At 34.8% G+C, this 19,810-nt stretch overlaps 1 protein-coding gene across 1 annotated transcript in view; it reads left to right on the top strand.

Moving 5' to 3' along the window:
* Window positions 1-19,810, top strand: part of LOC150105213 (splicing factor U2AF 50 kDa subunit-like) — a 432,010-nt gene that overhangs the window by 310,287 nt on the left and 101,913 nt on the right. Inside the window, exon 7 of the mRNA XM_090395532.1 lies at window positions 3,025-3,163. Coding sequence (XP_090251658.1) covers window positions 3,025-3,163 — 139 coding nt within the window. The remainder of the gene's footprint in view (window positions 1-3,024; window positions 3,164-19,810) is intronic.

Consider the following 19,810-nt stretch of genomic DNA (forward strand, 5'->3'; position numbering starts at 1 on the left):
ACACTTGGATAAAGGATTAAACTAAATTTATTATTTTTGAAGCTTGTGTAAAAAATTTGTTTTAATTTGTATTTATTTGGGGATCTTTTAATTTTTCTATATTATATCTTTTACGAGTTGATTTTGTAGGTAATATTTCCCTCATTTTCATATTCACAGTTGTGATGACCATATTGTGGTCGCTGCCAATGCAGCAACTCAGTTCAGGAAAATTCTTCCCTGCTATAGCTTCCTGATCAACTATAAGTGATGTTATAAAGCAGAAATGCCCTCAGGAGCAACAGCACAGTTATAACCTAGTAGACCTTTGAAATGTGGTACTACAGAAGAGCCCTGAAAATCTCATGGACAGAGCATGTGACAAATGCAAAGGTACTACAGAGAATGTAAACACAGAAATCTTTATTGCAAGAAATGATCCAGAGAAAGATGTGACTAGCAGGACATGTATTGAAGAGGATCAGCAAGACACTAACAGTTTTTGTTAGTGTCCTCTGTGGTAGCTGATATAAGATTATGGACAGGATCATGTGACTATGCTGAAACAAAAAGAGCTGCCAGCAGAGAGGACTGGAAGGACATGGTGCTGCACCCCCCCCCCCATCCATTGAGGAAACTACATGATGAGGCCACATAAAATCACAGAGTAGGACTGCAGAGTGCTGAAGTATATGGCATGAAAAAAATCACCTGTGCTCAGTTGAAATATTTGCTACTGAGTTCTGACATACCTCTGCAGGCAACTCCAGCACTAGAACTGTTTGTCAGCTAAAGAACATGGATTTCCATGGCTATACAGCTGCACATAAGTCTAATATCAGCTAGGGTAATGTCAAGCATCGGGTGGAGTGGTGTAAAGATTTCTACTATTGAATTCTGGAACAGTGGAAATATGTTCTCTGGAGTGATGAATCAATGCATCACCATCTGGCAGTGTGATGGAATGAATCTGGGTTGGGGGAGGGGAGGCATTACAGTTGAGAACTGTGATGACTCTTAATGCTGTAGCGTATAATGTCTAGATAATTCTGTGCTTCCAACCTTATGGCAGTGGTTCAGTGAAAGCCCTTTCCTGTTTATACAGGAATAGTTTGATGAGATAGGTGATGACAAATTGACTGGACTGCCCACAGGCCTAATCTCAACCTCATCAAACATCTTTAGGATGAATTGGCCTGGTAGACCAAGTGGTTATCGTATCCATTCTCCAGCCAAAAGGCTGCAAGTTCAAATCCTGCCATGGGCATAGATGTTTGTGATTGTCTGTGAAAATACTAGTGTTTTTGTGGTGGACAGTAGATGGCATTGGTGTAGTTGGGGTTCTTTTAGTTGGTAGAGACAGAGTTATAGAGTAGGTGACCTACCTCAATGAGTTTTTGGATTCCCTGGAGGTGTCACATAATAATAATAATAATTGGAATATTTATTAAGAACCAAGCCAAATCTCCTGACATCAGTGACTAACCTTACTAATGCTCTTCTGGAAGAATGAAAGGAAATTAGTGCAGTAACATCCTAATATCTTGTGGAAAAGCCTTTCCAGAAGATTGAAGGCAATTATAGCAACAAAAGGTGGACTAACTCAATATGAATGCTTTTCAGAGTAGAGTGAGAGTTGGGATGAGCAAGTGCCCTGATATTTTTGATCAGATAGTATGTCATGTACATGAACACATTTTTTTGGAAAAAAATCACCTTTATTTCTCAACGTAGTCTCCATCGAGGTCTACACATTTGGTCCAGTGAGTTTCCAATTTTTTCATCCCATCTAAAAAAGTAGGATTTGTCAAATTGTGCAGATTAGTCATTGACAGCCTTGATGACATCCTCATTCGAAGAAAATTTTTTCCCACCAAGCCAAATTTTTAAGTATGGGAACAAGAAGAAATCACACGAGGCCAAGTCTGGAGAATACGGTGGATGTGGAACCAATCCGAACCTCAATTCATGCAATTTTGCCATTGCAACAGCCGATGTGTGGGACAGTGCATTGTCTTGAAGAAAGAGCACTTTTTTTTGTCCCAATCTTGACCATTTTTTCTTCAGTTCTTCTTTTAAACTGTCCTACAATGATGCATAATAGACTCCTGTTATTGTCTTACCCTTTTCCGAATAGTCTATCATGATAATTCCTTGGGAATCCCAAAAAACAGTGGCCATCACCTTTCCAGCTGACAAAACAGTGTTCACTTTTTTCAGTGCTCTTTCACCGGGCATTGTCCACTGTTTTGACTGCTGCTTGCACTCAGCTGTGTAGTGGTGGATCCAAGTTTCATCTACAGTCACGAATTGATGCAAAAAATCCTGCAAATTGCAGTTAAACATTGCCAAACACTGTGTTGAAATGTCTTTTCGCATGTGTTTTTGATCGACAGTCAATAATTGTGGCACCATCGCGCACACAGCTTTTTCATGTGCAATTTTTCGTACAGGATATTATACACCCATTCAGTTGAGATGTCTACAATCTCAGCAATCTCGTGCACTTTCACTCGGTGGTCTTCCATAATGATACCATGGATTTTGTCAATCATTTCCTTCGTAGTGACCGTTGTATCACTGCACAGAACTTGTTTTTCTCCATTTTTATGAAAAATGCAAACATGGTCATTTTAAATGTTTGCCAAACAAGAACTATGTGTTGCATGTGGCTAAAATTTTGCCAGGGGCCATGAAAAAGATGATACGTGTAATCCATTAGAAATTTTTCTGCCAAGAAAAAAGCCTTCTTTGGTTTCACACTAAGAAATATGTACAAAGCATTCCTTGCATTTTATTAACTAGTAAGCTGGTTTTAACTAGTGGGCTGATATTTGTGTTTTGGACACATTGGAATTTACATGGAACTACTTATAGTAAATTATACATAATATGAAATTATATGCTACAATATTATATTAAATTCTTCAGGTGTCTTAGCCTCTAACCTTGCAATAATGAAACCAGTTATGAAACAATAATTTTATTGCACTGTTACAATATGTAATGGTATTTAGAACATTTTATTAATTTAATATTTTGCAGTTCAGATCTATTGATGAAACAACTCAAGCAATGGCATTTGATGGTATCAACTTCAAAGGACAAAGCTTGAAAATCAGACGTCCTCATGATTACCAACCCATGCCAGGAATGTCAGAAACACCAAATGTTACTGTTCCAGGTGAGTATCCTAAAATTGGACATAGAAATAAAGTAAAAAAATTTTTAAAAATGCTTATTCTTTACTGTTTCATCTCTCTTTCCTTTTTTTTTTCTTTTTTTTTTTTAATTATTATCAGAGATCTTCAGAGAATCAAAAATTCATTAGGAAAGATATTCATCATCCACACTAGTAATCATACTTTCTCATATCCTCATTCACACTAGATGCACTCACAACAGGCAAACTTTTCTACTTATTCACTTTATTGTGGGAAAACAAACTAGCTCTCATTCCTTTTTTAACTGTATGCGAACTTAATTTACACAAATTCACCACTCACATTTACCCACCCTCCATATAACAAAAAATTTCATCAGTATCCTATAACACCTTTCAAAAGTTTATAGATCTCTCATCTCACTCAGTCTTATCATCTCATTCCACTTTCTACCATAAATTAAAGGTGCCTAGAAATTATATTCTTGGTTTAATCCTTTATCCAAGTGTAAGCAAACAAAGATTGCAGATGAAGTAATTTCACAACTGGGCAACTCCTATATAGAGGCTAATGACTTCACATCACTTGCCTTACCATCCCATAATGCAAAGCACATATCCTTACAGACATGTATACTGCTATGCATTATGGAAAGGGTCATTTCTCAGATCGGTTTCGCCTTTTATTGAGGTCTCATCAGCGGGACCAGACCCAGAAGTAATACCAAGGTTGAACAATGCAGAAGTCATATTTTCCATATACAGGTAGCCAAAAGGTATAACCTTTTGTAATACCATATAGTATAAGTGGAAAAACTTTCAACGTCTATCTCTAATCCAGAGTATTTTAAGGAATTATTGAGTTATTTAGGTAGAAGACACACAGGAAAGGAAGACTTAATTGTGAGTGAGCAGAAGGTATTTGAGGAAATAAATAATCGATGTCATTAAGGCGATAGGATTTGATGACACGTCACTACATGTCTTCGGGGAATGTTCTAGGAAATTCACAGTACCATTGGCATGCCTGTTTAATAAAAGTCTTACAACAGCACAGGTTCCAAGGAATGGAAGAAGGGTAAAATTGTTCCACTGCATAAAGGTAGTGATAAGGCTGTATCTTCAAATTATAGGCCAATCTTTATATCTGGAGTCGTGGTGAAGGTACTGAAGTGAGAACTAGAATACAGAAATGATAACAGCAATATTCTCTATAGTTATCAGCATAGGTTTGTTAAAAGGAGATCATGTTTTATTAACTTACTAATATATTGTAAAAATGTCACAAATTTTGCATCATCTGCAAACAGCTGCATATCACTAGTTAAACCCATCTCGGTATCATTAGCATACAAATTGAACAGCAATGGTCCCAAAACTGACCCCTGCCATACACCACTAGTGACCATCCTCTTACGGGATACTGCACCTCCCATATACAACTTTCTGATGCCTATCTGACAGCCAGTCACTGATCCAACTCAGAAGTCTGTTATTCAGTTCCGTCAGTTTCAATTTATTTAACAGCTTCTCGTGTGGAAGTCTATCAAAAGCTTTTGCAAAATCCAAGTACACCACTGTATATTCATCTCCCCAGGCATTCCAATGCTACTACCATTTCCCTGGAACATTCCCTTGAGATGCATGGTGAGATATCATCAAATCCTATTGCCTTATTGACATCAAGTTTATTTATTTCCTTATTACAGTTAAGCCATTTCCCTTCTATGTCCTTACACTTAATTTCCTCATGATTTCACCCTGATCAGGATAAAACACCCTTATAAATTGATCACTGAATACCTCAACAATGTCTTCTGCAGCAGTTACCATTCCACTACTTTCATCCATTAACTTCATCTTACCATGTTCTTCCTTCTATTTGCGCACATATCTAAAAAACTTTGTAGGCTATTTCTTCACCTGGTTTGCCAATTTCTGTTCATACTGCACTTTTGTTTTCCTTATTAACTGAGTCGCTCTCCTGGCTTGTTCTTTATAGTCTTCAGGTAACTGATTATTACCATTATTCATCTTGTACTGCCTCCAAAGTATCTCCTTCTTCTTCCAGACTTCATCCTTAAGCTCCTCATTTTACACCTATCTTATTCAGCCTTTTGGCCTTCATAATCAATTTTTTTACCGTTCAAGTCCTCATTCCATATTATTAGTCCAAGCTGTCTCCTAAGCTTGTCATTATCACCAGCCTTATAATTCCACATATATCCTTTCATCACTAAATTATGCATTTGACTAGCCTCAAACCAGGTGATCACTCTCACCAACTGGAGGAAAGTGTGAAATCCCTCTCACAAATATATCCTATAATAAATTTAGTTTAATTTCCTTTACATTGATTTTCGGAAACTATAATTTTCAGTTTTTTTCGTAAAATCCCTGCATATATTGCAATTGCTATTTCCTGCCTAGAGAGCAGTTTCCTTGTGTGCATCCTACCCAAATAGCACCATCTGCTTTCCCATTATTTCAAGCAAAAATTAGCAGTAATTTACAAGACTTGAGATACTTAATGAACAATCCTTCACAAATGACTAATGAACAGACAGCCATGGCACTAGGCCAGTAAAGATATGTGCATATGATTGGCGGTATTAACAAAAGATCGCACGAGTCAAAGATAAAAGTCAGCAGACAATTTTTGGATTGAAATGCTAATTCTCTTCAACCAAATTCAATATCTGTAAGTGCCATAACAATATTCACTATATATTTCCTAGCTTTAACACGTTTACGAATTTTAACACTTTCTGTTGATTTTTATTGTTGCTCTGCATTTGAGCTGGGGGGGACAGACTCCCACACATCTAGTTTTTAGTGTTTGCCAGTGCAGCATATGGTTTTGCTTGTGGCTAAATAGCATAGTTTTTGGTGGAAGGGACATGAGATTCATTAGTTAGTGCCATTTTTATCCTGGCTGTCTCTAATTGCACTATTTGTTGAGAAATATATTACACAGACTGCAAATGTTTGTACCTTATTCAGTGATACAATAAAATGACCTGCTTTTACTTGCATCTGCAGACGTATTGGCTAGTATGGAGGGCACGTGGTTTGCCACTGGAAGCAAGTAACTATTGCCATGAGGTGAACGTGATTAAACTTTTTTTTCTGTGCAAGGTTACGCGTAACTTTTCAATTTCTTCTTTTTGCAAAGTAAAATCAGGGGTGCGAGTTATACGCGAGGACCAGTTATATTCCAGTAAATATGGTAAGTTATTTTTAAAGCTATGTGAAGTGTATTATCAATATTCAGGATTATGAAGTGTTGTCTGCATGTGATTAGATCTCAACTACATTAATTTCAACTCAGTTAATAGTGATAGATAAGGGTGAAACTGATGTACTGAAGTAAACAAATGAAAAAAATAAACACGTTCCTTGAGTGTTTCTAAAATTTTGTAATATTGTAAAAAGTATGTACATATTTAACTTTTTGTTAATTCATGGGATAAAAATATTTAATATTATGACCTTTTTTCTTGACCACTAGTATTAATAAATTAAAGACTTAATTCGGTATGTTAGTCAAGTAAATAATTGTTTAATATCCGACATGTTTCACTGACTAATATCTGTCAGCATTTACAAACTATCAAAATATCTAGCCAAAATGTTACAGGAACACATTCACAACACGGATTCTTATATCAAGAACTGCCAACATTTCTTAGAGAAATTAAAAAACAGCTGTGTCTCTGAAGATAATATTATGGCTAGCCTGGATGTCACATCTCTATTCACAAATATTCCAGTTTCAGAAGTCATCGAGATCTTAGAAAATTTGTTCCCACCAAACATCACCAAGTTGTTCAAGCATTGTTTATCATCGAATTATTTTACATGGCAAAAAACCTACTACGAACAACTCACTGGATAGCCATGGGTAGCCCTCTCTCCTTCTTGTGCTGACCTATTCTTAGAAAATTTGGAAACTCAAATTTTATCCCAAATTACCCCTAAACCAACTACATGGTTTAGGTATGTTGATGACGACTTCATCATTTGGAATCACAAAAAAAAAAATTAATGGATTATCTAAACAAAATTAATTACTTCCATAACACTATCAAGTTCACATTGGAACTAGAAAAAGATAATAAACTTCCATTCCTAGACGTCCTAATTAAAAAACAAACTGACAATAGCATCAACCTGTCGGTATATAGAAAACCTACCAACACTGGATGCTACTGCCATTTCGACTCGTCTCACCACATATCCCAGAAACTCAGCATTATCCATATACTTAAAAAAGGGGCTATACAATGTACCACAGACCCTGGCGACTTACAAGAAGAATTAATGAAAATATCCAGAGATCTATCCCTAAATGGCTACCCTACAAGACTTATCAACAAGATTCTCTTCAATGACATACCACAAAGACAACGAGATGAAACCCAATACATCAGCTCTATAACAATTCCATTTGTTAGTACCATATCCAAAAAATTAGCTCTTCTTCTAAAACCATATAATATCAATTTAATATCAGATATAATATAATTATCAGATATTATATTATCATATCAGATATCATATTATCATATCAGATTATCAAATATAATATCAGAGTAACCTTCAAACCTATGGAGATCATTCAAAAATTTATAAGATCCCCGAAAGATAGCCATCCTTACTACAAATACGCTGGCGTTTACAGCATACCCTGTTCATGCGGCATCAATTACATCGGACAGACATCTAGAAGTTTTGAAAGTAAAGAAAGAACACATAGGCTACGTAAGGAATAACAGACAAGATATATCAGGCCTTTCTTCCCGCTTTGCCTCTACCAACCATAACAGCGAATGGGATATGAGTCATATGCCCTACGTAGAAGAGAACTATCATTCCAGAACATTCAAAGAAGCTGCTACAGTCACCCGTTCAACAGGTAACTTAAATAAGAATCAAGGCCTAATCCTACCAGATATATGGAAAACTCTTATTAGATCATTTAACCAAAAAGAAATGAACTTTCATGAAAATTACAACAAATATCTCAACAAATAAAACGTTGTACTTGCGACACGCATACTGTATCACGCACAGTAATAACTTTATATAATTTTTAGAATTGTCGGTTAGTTTCCTAGTTTTTCTTACTTTCTATTGCTTACCAGTGTATCCCTGAAAATGCTGACAGATATTAGTCAGTGAAACATGTCGGATATTAAACAATTATTTACTTGACTAACATACCGAATTAAGTCTTTCATTTATTAATATTTAATATTATTTACTTATTCGACAGGCAAAGCCTAACCCATAATGTCCATGCCAAGAAAGTATCCCTCTGTGTGTCAAAAAAGGAAATCAGCAGAAAAGAGAAAAGAAGAAAAGCAAAATCTCAAAACGTCACAAATAGATTTGTTTTCATGGCTACAAAATAAATCTGACAACGAAATTGCTACGACTTTAGCAGTTGCGATTCAAACTTCAACTGAAGAAGAAAACTCCAAACAAGCTACACAACTTTTCAACGAAAATGTAGAAACTGTGGGATTCGTCGAAAAAGATGCGTCTGATTATACAAACGTTTTGGATACAGCAAATAATGATGAAAACAATAATAGCAATCATGTTAAAGTGAATATAAATGATCCAGGTTTGTGGCCAAATATTATAGCTGATAAATTTAGATTATTTTGTGTTAAAACCAGACCTAAAGAACATCATCAAGATGCATTCGGTAAGAATGTTGAAGGTAGATCAGTTTCTACATCGTACTGTTTAAAAAAAAATGCCGAATGGTGAAACTCAGCTTCGCAGCTGGTTAGTTTACTCAAAAGCTCAAGACTCAGTATTTTGCTTTTGTTGTGTATTATTTTCCAAAAGAAGAGGAAAAGATCAATCAACACGATTTATATATGGTTTTAATAAATGGAGAAAACTGCCATCTGTAATTCGAGATCATGAGCTTTCTGTTGGTCACTTTAATTCTTTTATTGCTTGGCAAGAATTATTAAAAAGGCTTAATTTATGTTCGACTGTTGACAGAACAAATCAAATTAATATAAATAAAGAAACGGAACGTCTAAAATTACTGTTCCAAACAATTGTAAGATGTAATTCTATTTTTAGCAAGTAATAATCTGTCATTTCGAGGATCCCATGAAACGATAGGAACGCCGAATAATGGAAATTTTTTAAGTTTAATAGAATTATTAAGTAAACATGATCTTGTGCTAATCGATCATGTAAACAGAATTAAAAATACGAAAAAAAGAATTGTGCATCATTTGGCGCATAGATTTCAAGAGGAAATTATTGCTGCATTAAGTAATGAAGTCCTTTATAAAATTAAAGACGATATAAAAGCAGCCATATATTACAGTATCCAAATAGATGTACTCCTGATATTTCTCACAAGGAACAAACTTCAATAATTATTAGAAATGTAAATTTTGTAGACAAAAAATTAATTATAAATGAGTCATTTATAGGATTTATTGAAGTAACTGGTGAAGGACTAGCAAATTCGCTTTTAAAAAGAATAGGTGAGCTTGATTTAGATATTATGAATTGTAGAGGGCAAGCATACGATAACGGTAGCAATATGAAGGGAACATATAAAGGTGTACAATCTAGAATAATTAGTTTAAATCCTCATGCAATTTATGTACCTTGCTTATCACATTCTTTTAATTTGATCATTTGTGATGCTGCTTCCAGTAGTATATATTGTAAAAAAAATTTTTGGAATATTGTAACGTTTATACTGCGTATTTTCTGCATCTACAAAAAGGTGGGAAATTATACAAAAGTATTTAAATATTACGCTTAAACCATTATGTGATACTCGATGGGAAAGCAAAATAGATGCAGTCAAAGCAGTGTATACACAGTTTGAACAAACTTATAATGCCTAGAAGAATTTATTGGTGCAATTAACGATAACACAGCAGTATCCGAAGCTAAAAGTCTACTAGATTCATTACAAGAAATGCCATTTATTTTAAGCTTATCGGTGTGGTTTACAATATTTTCAAAAATTAATAGTATCAACAAACTATTTCAAGCAAAAACAATTGTTCTTGACTCTGCTTTTAATTTAGTGAATAAAATTAAAAATGAAATCCAAAATTTAAGATCAAAATTTAACACATTTTTAGACTACGCAAAAATGATAGCACGAAACTTGAATATTTCCGAAGACTTCCCTGAAAAAAGAATTCGAAAAAGAAAAAGATTATTTTCTGAACTAGCAGAAGATGAAGTTTTACTAAACCGTAGAGGAATTTAGATGTCACTTTTTCAACGTTCTGATTGATACTGTTATTATACAAATAGATGAGAGATTTAAAAATATACCCAATGTTATTTCTTATTTTAAATTAATCACTAATGTAAAAACATTCGAAAAAAATGAACTAGAAAACCGCCCAAGGGATTTTGTAAAATATTATAGTAAAGATGTAAACGAAGACAATCCAGGAAATTGGTTTGTTACGAGAATTGATCTTGGACAAAAAAATGTAAATAACGCACAAGACATATTGCAATATATATTAAATAATAGTTATAATGAACTATTTCCAAATGTGCTAACTGTATTGAAAGTTTTCTTTACATTACCAGTTACTATAGCAAGTGCAGAGTATTCTTTTAGTAAATTAAAATTGATAAAGAATTATCTTCGGTCAAGTATGTGCAAAGAACGCTTAAATGCACTTGCTCTTGCTATATTAAGCATCGAAAAGGAAATTGCCAAAAATTGTAACTTTTTGGAAATGATTAATGACATAGCAAAAAAAAAATCGCATATTTAAATAAATACATATTAAGCAGTATACGTGTTAGTAAAACTATGCCCCTAAATAGTAAGCCTATTTATTTTTTTATGTGCTTAAATTAATTTTTTTTATTACTTTAAACAATAATTAATTGTAAATAGTTTTTGTGTGCTAGTTGGTGAGCCAGGTTACTTTTGTTTGTGTTAAACATTTTTTTATTTTAATTATTTAGTACTTTTGTTTTGTGTTCAGTAAACGTTATGTTAACTTGTTATATTTTGAATGTGTTTTTTTTTTGTTTTCCTATGCCAAAATCATTTGCAGGTAAGAGGTTTTACAATACGTTTATTTCAAATCCTTTAATTTTTACCTTTGAAAAATATTTTAGGGCCCTTTTATAGAGAAGGTCGGCCCTGCTTAGTATCTCACATAATGCAAAGCACATCTTCTTGCAGATATGTATAATGCTATGCATTAAGGGAAGGGCCACTACCCAGACCGGTTTCAACCTTTATTGAGGTCTGGTTAGACTATAACAAACTAAATTTATTATAGTCTAACTAAGTGAAAAAAAAATGTCCAACATCTTTCTCTAAATCAAGAGTAATTTAATAATAAGGTGGGGCACCTTTTGGCAACTCGTATAGGTAAATATGACTTCTCCATTGCTTCCACCTTGGTATCATCACCTCTGGGTCTGGCTCCCACTGATGAGACCTCAATAAAGGTCGAAACCAGTTGGAAGCTTGGGTGATAAATGGCAAGGCTGTTGCCCTCAAATGACATATGAGCAAATGAGCAGCTCTGCTCGGTGGTGGGGTGAGCCTGCCACAGGGTAGAACCAACGCTGAGAGTTCTTCTCAGTGGCACCATGAGCCTGTTACTGAGGGGAACAATGCTGAGTTTTTGGGAGTTTGACCTGTATTTGAACATTCAATGAAGGTCAAAACCGGTCTGAGTAGCTTCCCTTAATGCAAAGCATTATACACGTCCACAAGGAGATGTGCTTTGCATTATGGGAGATACTAAGACAAGGAGTGATGAGAGCTTGGTCCACCTTTACCACGAGTTGCCTCAGTCCTGAAGATACTTCAGAGGCAAACTTTGTTTGCTTACACTTGAATAAAGGATTAAACTAAATTTATTATAGTCTAACCAAGTGAAAAAAAAAAAAAACTTCCAACAATTACATCCTATGATGAAATGATCTGATCTAAAGCTCTCGATCCTTGCCTGCTCTCCTTTACATGCTGCCTGAGATAGTTATCTCTCAAGAACTCAAGAAATTCATTTTTCTTATTACTAAATGCTATCTCTTCATTGCAATTTGTACCCATGATTAAAATCACACATAATAATTACCCTTCCTTTGTTCATTAATCCAGGTTGTTTATACATTTCTTCATCATCACCCTCCACATTTTCGGGCCAATAGCAACATCCAACTAAATATGTCTTCCTGTCAACTGCCATGTTATACCACACTGCCTCATAACCAATGCCACTATTTCCCTCTTTCATGTCTACCTTATGTGGACATAATTCTCCTGCTATCATCAGCAGCACTCCTCCTCCTTTCTATCCTCACGAAAAATACTGTATCCTTCCATTTCTATTCCCTTTACGATATCATCTTCATTCAACCATGTTTCACTTATTCCAATGATTTGGGTTGAATTAATGAAACCATTTCATCTCCCTTATTTCTGATACTTCTGGCATTTGTAAACAAACACAGTAATTCATTTTCAGGTCTATAATCAGTCCTATCCAATCCACTTGTTGGTTGTGATTTTCCCACACCTGTCCAATCACCTTTATCACCATTTACCACATATATCTGTTCAGTTTCAACTTCCCCATTCACATTGCCAGGGCTGGCCCTAGGAATTTTGTCGTCCTGTGCAGTAGCATATTTTGCTGCACTTTCCCCCTAAGAAAATTCTTTTAAGGACATCTTAAAAGCAGTGATGTTAAGCTAGACTTCAACATGTCTGATCATAAATTCTAAATAGTAGCATTAGCTAATGAAAATTCATAAGTTAATGAAAAATGATCATAAACTATATTTTTTACAGAAAGAGAGAGACAATTAACCCTTTAACGGCGGAATTTTGTTCTGAAAATGTGCATCTTAATGGGCAATCAAAATCAAGCGAAGATGAGTATACTCGTCAAACACAGATCTGTTCTGTTGAAAATTTAATTAAATTATAACAAAGTGGCAGTTATTAAAAGTTAGTTTATTTGAAAATCAATAATTTTATTGCTTCAAAATTCATTAATATCACAAATACTATCAACAACCTAAAAAATATTGTTTTTATAATGTATTACTATTAACTCACATGTAACGATGCTCATCACATCATGCAGAATAAAGAACTGCTAAATCACAAGCTTGTAACTATAGTAAATATAATTTTTTTTTTTAATTTTAGATCACGTGTCATGTCCTAGCATAAGTTAATTTACATTTTAACAGTGAAAATGCAAACGTACTGTTTAAAACAAAATTTTTCTTGCTCTCATATTCGAAATCACAAATATCAGCCAGTGTAGTCTAATTTCTGACTGATTTCATGTTCAATTGAAATCATGACAAGACCTTCCCATTGAGTTTTGTCCATTCTAGAATGTAAATAAGTTTTAATAAGCTTTAGTTTTGAAGGACTATGCTCAGCACTTGCAACTGTTACTGGTAATCACAGTAATATTCTTAAGGCTACTGCAACATTAGGAGCAAAGTTATTTTCAACTATGTAACATAGTGTTAATAATTGGTGGATTTTTATATAGAGAATATATTACTAGATATTATCTTAATATTAATCTTACCATAGAGATGATCTCTGTTTCTAACAATTATTTTTTTTAATTCCGAGTGTACCTATATATTATTATATGCACAAGGGTTCACTCCAATTGGTGCAATGATCTTATTGCACCAATTAACTCTTCAGAATCCAAATAATCACTGACTCAAGACCAAAATACAAAATAAACACATTTAATAAAAAACAATATATATACACTTCAAACAACTTTACATAACTAACTACAAATTTAATTGGATCCAAGGCCTTTTTAAAATTAACTTAACTTAAGACTAGACTAAACACTTTGTTTGCACAATCGCAAAAAATGTTCATAGCCAGTTTCTTTCTCTGTCAAGACCTTTTCTGAAGATATATGACTCTATTCTTCATTTTTACAGGATCCTTTCTCATCACTTATGTAGCACACATTAATTCTTCCGAACTTAATTCTATCTCTTTTCTTCAGTAGAAATAACAGTCAGATCCGGCGTCCTTAATACAGATGAAACTTCCTAATCAGAGTTTTCTCGAACATTCCTTTAGAACGTAAATAGCAAATTCTTCTTTTATTCACTAAATGCTTATTGACATTATTACTCTTCCAATTAAAAAAACTTACAGCTCTACGATTCCCTTTTCGGAATCTACTATAAATCTTTCAATTAGTGTTTCCTCCAATATTCCATTTAAAACGCATATAGCAATATTTTCTTTTATTTATCCACATACTTATTCCACATTAAAACTTAATAGTTCCACGATTCCTTTTTCGGAATATACTATTAATTTTCCTCCGACTGTCTCATAAAAAAAACTTAAGTTCCTCCAAACCTAAATATCTGCTTGCTGGCCTGTGTTCTAAATTCCTTCCGAATGCTATCTTGTTTACAGCCATTACTCCAATACTGAATGCTTTCTTGTCAGCTGTCAATCACTCGTCAAACTTCTCGGCAAGCATGCGCACTCCAATAAACTGGTAAGCAAGAAGTTAGGTATAAATAATGGCTGACACGTTGTCTCCGTTAGCGACAAGAGAATGTTTCATAAAACACAACCTTTGATAATTTTAAATTACGATAAAATTCTTTTAAGTAATACGAATATCAAATCTGGTAAGTACATCAATTTTTTGACTTCTTTACATATCACTTTTGACAAAACAATTTCCATAACGGGAACATCGCAAGTGCCGACAATGTGTGTTATGAAAACAAAACTAATAAACATTTTAACATAAACAATTCGTAAAAATATTCAGAATTTTAATTATGATTATTTTTACGATAGCACTTCAATTGGTGGCGTATTTTCTGGTACTTAGTGAGAAACTCTCAATTCATCAAATAGCTCAATAGCATCAATGTCTCTATTTTCTTGATGCATTAGAATACTTTCTAGATTTTTACATTTGTTTGAAAGCTCATTTGTTACCTCAGATTTCAATTTAGAGATATTATATAAGAACAAAAAATAGTCTGCACGTTTAGCTTAGTGGCTGTGTGCTTCCCAACCATATGCCTGGGGAAGGAGTGTCTTAGGTTTGATTCCCATCGACGATGTGAGGAGCTTAAGGATCTTTCTCAGCCATAGCCAAGTTAGCTGGTCTTGGCCGTGGACAACAGGGTTTTTCCCCCCAGTTTATCTGGGGTTTTTCATCCTGAACGTAGGCAAACCAGCCCCGTGGATACATGCTGCTACAGTCAAAAATACATTTCCCCTCAGCGACAGGCCAGCTGAGAGTTGTACTAACAAGAGTCATATCTACGTAACATGCAGACCCTGCAATGGAAGCGGGAAAATGCACAGAGGAAGAAGAAGATATAAAAACGAAAATTGTGAACTGTGGTATTCCAATTGCCCAAATCTTTCATGGATAGAACTCATTTCTTTCAATAATAAGAAAGAAAAACTCAAGTTTAAATTTAGTTTTGGGATCAGAAATAGGCTCATCCTTTGAAAATTAAAGATACCAAGAAATTATATACTTGGTTTAATCCTTTATCCAAGTGTAAGCAAACAAAGTTTGCACCTGAAGTATTTTCAGGACTGGAGCAACTCATGGTATAGGTGGTATGACTTCACATCACTTGCCTTAGTATCCCATAATGCAAAGCACATCAAAAGGTGTCACACCTTATAAGGTGTGACATAAATGACACCTTTTGGCAACTTTTAATAACAATATCAAAAAAAGTATTATTAACAATCACTGCACAACTGTATTTATGTATTTTGATTCTATTTCTTTAATTAGTTTACTCTTAACCAATTATCTCATTATGATTGTTTGGTCTCATTGGTTAAATGCGATTTACCCTCAGGTCAGGGTCAACTCACAGCCAGCAATTGAATCAGAAATAAATGCAAGATAGGAGGTGTTCTACTATTCATGTCGTCTGATATTAACACTGACAGTGCAATATTAAACGCAGCATAATACTACATTATTTTAAATGATTATGATTTTTTTAAAATATACAGTACAATGAAGTTTTATTATGTAAAAATTTAACTAACGATATCCTAAAGTCTGGTTTTAACAGAGAAGGAATAAATGACTTTTTTATGATTTCTTTTTTGTATAGTTTAGGCCAATTTTGTCATCCTCACAAACTTGCTGCCCTGAGTAAATGCACATGTTGCACTGCCGGTAGAGCCGGCCCTGCACATTGCAATATTCTCCATCTTCATACACATGTTCACTACCACTTTCAACATCCACTCTCCTTTTTTCCCCATTTCCCTGTTCCTCTTGCATCACCGTTCTCTCTTCATCTCTCACAATACTACTGTTTTCACTGCCAAACACTTCTATCTCTTCAGTACCACTTTCCTGATTTTTCACTTCATCTCTTGCAGGCATCACACACTACTTCCATCCAGCAACACTTTCTCCTGTGCACTCACTCCAAAGCCATTTAAATGCAACTAATCTCACCTGTATATTTTCATTCTTCCCTCAAACACATCTACAAACTGTACTCACTTCTCCTCACATAGTGCCACTAGCATACCATTCATGATTTTGGCCCCAAGTTGCAGCTTATCATTGTCATACATCGGCAACACACTGACAACGTTTCCCACTACACTGTTATCTTGTACTCTTCTCAATAACCTCCTGATATTAGCTATCACATGCTCCTTATGTCCACTTAAATCATTTGTCCCCACAATCACCACTAACTCTTGCTTGTTTCTTCCTCATGTCCAATACCTGATTATCTTATTCATATTTATCATAATTATAAATATCTCATAATCATCATAATTATTAACTACTCATAATTATCCTACTCATATGTGGAACTACAAGACAGATGATTACGACAATCTTAGGAGGAAGCTCAAAGCAAGCATAAACCTTGCAAGAGAAGGATGTTGGTAGTGCATGGGAAATAGTTAATGGCATTTAGAGGTATTAAATTGCACACCTAAGGTAATGAGGGTAAATCAGGTAAGAGTTACGTGAATGAGTAATATCATTATGCATTAGCTGCAGAAAAATTAAATGCTGTGGGGGAGGTAGAAAGGTGACCAGCAAACTTATGAACAGCACAAGGGTCAGGCAAGAAAGGTGACCAGCATAATAAAGAAGGAAAAATCACATTATTAGAAGAAACTAGTTGAGCAGGCCAAAGGAAATCTCAAAGAGTTATTTCGTTATATGGAAGTAACAGAAGGAATGACTATGGAAGAATAACCTTAATAAGTGTTGATAGTCAGAAGCAGATAGTTGAGTTATTGAGTGGCCACTCAATAACTCAACTATCTTGGAAGGTTACATCTTCCAAGTGAGGTCTGTGCTATGTCATATGTTACAGATATTTATGTGGGAACCACAGGTGGATGAATCGAAGGGTCTTAGGATATTATTATTATTATGATTCAGGCCTCCATAGAGTCAAAAGATTCATCGTGGGACATCCTTCCTAGAAAACACTAAGTCTATCATACCATTCCTTGAATTCATTGACCGTTCATGCTCTCACCACTATCAGCCAATGCATTCCATGTTTCAATCATCCTCTTGCTCACAGCTTCCTTTCATAACTTCCAGGGATGCTAGCTTGTCCTTGCTCCTTTCCCCTGTTCCAGCAAGCAAAAGAACTCCACAGTGTCAACCCTGTAACTACCTCTCAACAATTCAAAAGTCTCAGTCATATCACCTCTCCTTCTTCTATCTACCAAACTCTGCAGTCTGCATTCTCTCAGTTGATCCTCATAACTAACATTGTATAGTCCTGAAACTGTCTTTGTTATCTGCCTCTGTACCATTTCCACAGTTAATTTATCCTCTTCAAATCCTGGGGATCAAATTTGAGAACAAGTGTGGTCTGATCAGGGATTTATAAAATGGAATGACAACTTGTATCTCTGCAGGTCAGTGTCCTTCTCAGTATTGCAGCAATCCTCTTGGTTATGTTCACCACTTTTGTAATATGTTCCCTGAATTTCAGGTTTCTATTAATCATTAACCCCCAGATCTCTTGTCTCCCCCATTGCAGAATCTCAATGTAAATACAGCTGTGTGATTAGATGGGATATCAGCTTGCAATTTGTAGGAATATGCATGGGAACTATCAATGCCTCTAACTAGGCTCTTTAAGTTTCAACACTGGTTGAGTTCCAATCAAGTGGAAAGAGGGCAAAATAATTCCATTGCATAAGAGAGGCTCTAAGACTGCAGTAGCAAATTATGGACCAATCTGTATCTCAAGTGTGGTCATAAAAGTAGTGAAAAAATTGGTTAAAAAGAGAATTCATGAATGGGTGGATAAGAATATAATACTCTGAGAGTCAGCATGACTTTGTGAGGGGTTGGTCATGCCTTAGTAATTTATTAACTTTTTTATAATAGAGTCATGCTGAGTTGAATAAAAAAAAATGGCTACATGATGATTCTGCTGGATTTTGCGAAGTCATTTGACAGACCACATGGAACTCTGTTATGCAAACTGCAACAGATGGGGATGGATAGGAAACTGGTATCCATCTGGTATGGCTCATAAAAAGTAGATATGGAGGAACAAAATCCAGGAGAAAGCAGGTGACTAGTGGTGTGCCACAGGGCTCTGTGCTTGGACCACTGCTGTTTATTTTGTACATATGTGATTAGGAAATATTCAGTTGTTTGCTGATGATTTAAAATTACGTGGAGTAATAGTGAATCAAGGCAATGTGGAGAGCTTCCAGGATAATTTAAATAGGCTGTCAGTATGGGCAAAAAATAATGGGTATCAGATTAATATGGAGAAATATAAAGTTATGCATTTTGGGATAAATATATTACAAGCTTTGTAACACATTGGTGGAACTATACTCCAGGAAATAGATGAAGCCAGGGATTTAGGGATGGTAGTAGACAGAGAGTTGAAGTTTAAAGGACATATTGCTCTGGTTGATAAGGTAGCTCATAAGATTACTTTGCTATTGAAGAACACACTAACAAGTAGAGATAATGAAGTTGTTATTCAAGGTCGTGATACATCCACATCTAGATTATTGTGCTCAGGTCTCATTTCCTGGGTTTCTTGGGGATGAGGAAGTGGTGGAGAGGATTCAGAGGTGGGCAACCAAGTTGGTGAGTGATCTGTGGAACATTCCCTATGAGTTTCTTATTCGGTTTTGAAACAATGTGGGATTTAATATCCCCTTAATTTAAATAATGTTACATCACCGAAATGAAGCCTATTGACTCTTTATATATAAGTTTTCCACACACCTCTTTATATTAAGCAAGCCACACAGCCTCAATCTATCCTATAGGATAGATTGAGGGTGTGTGGCTTGCAGAAGTTGGTTGATAGGCAAAAAAGAGGGGATATGATAGAAACATTTAAGTTTCTTATTTATTTATTTAGTGTTTGGCTAAGAAGAATACATGCATATACCACACACACTAAAGAAGGACATACAGGAAAATATAATATATAAGAGATGTTTAAAAGGATACAACAGTGTGACACTATAGTCGTATATACATGTAAAAATATACAAGTATATACATAAAATTAAAATTGAATGTCTAAGTTTGATAGCCAATCAACAGCAGCTGTAGAAACTGTTATATTACAGGTTCCATATAG

Source organism: Typopeltis vanoorti, chromosome 7 (assembly GCF_054136105.1).
Source record: "Typopeltis vanoorti isolate ZY-2024b chromosome 7, IOZ_Tvanoo_1.0, whole genome shotgun sequence".
NCBI classification, from domain to species: domain Eukaryota; kingdom Metazoa; phylum Arthropoda; class Arachnida; order Uropygi; family Thelyphonidae; genus Typopeltis; species Typopeltis vanoorti.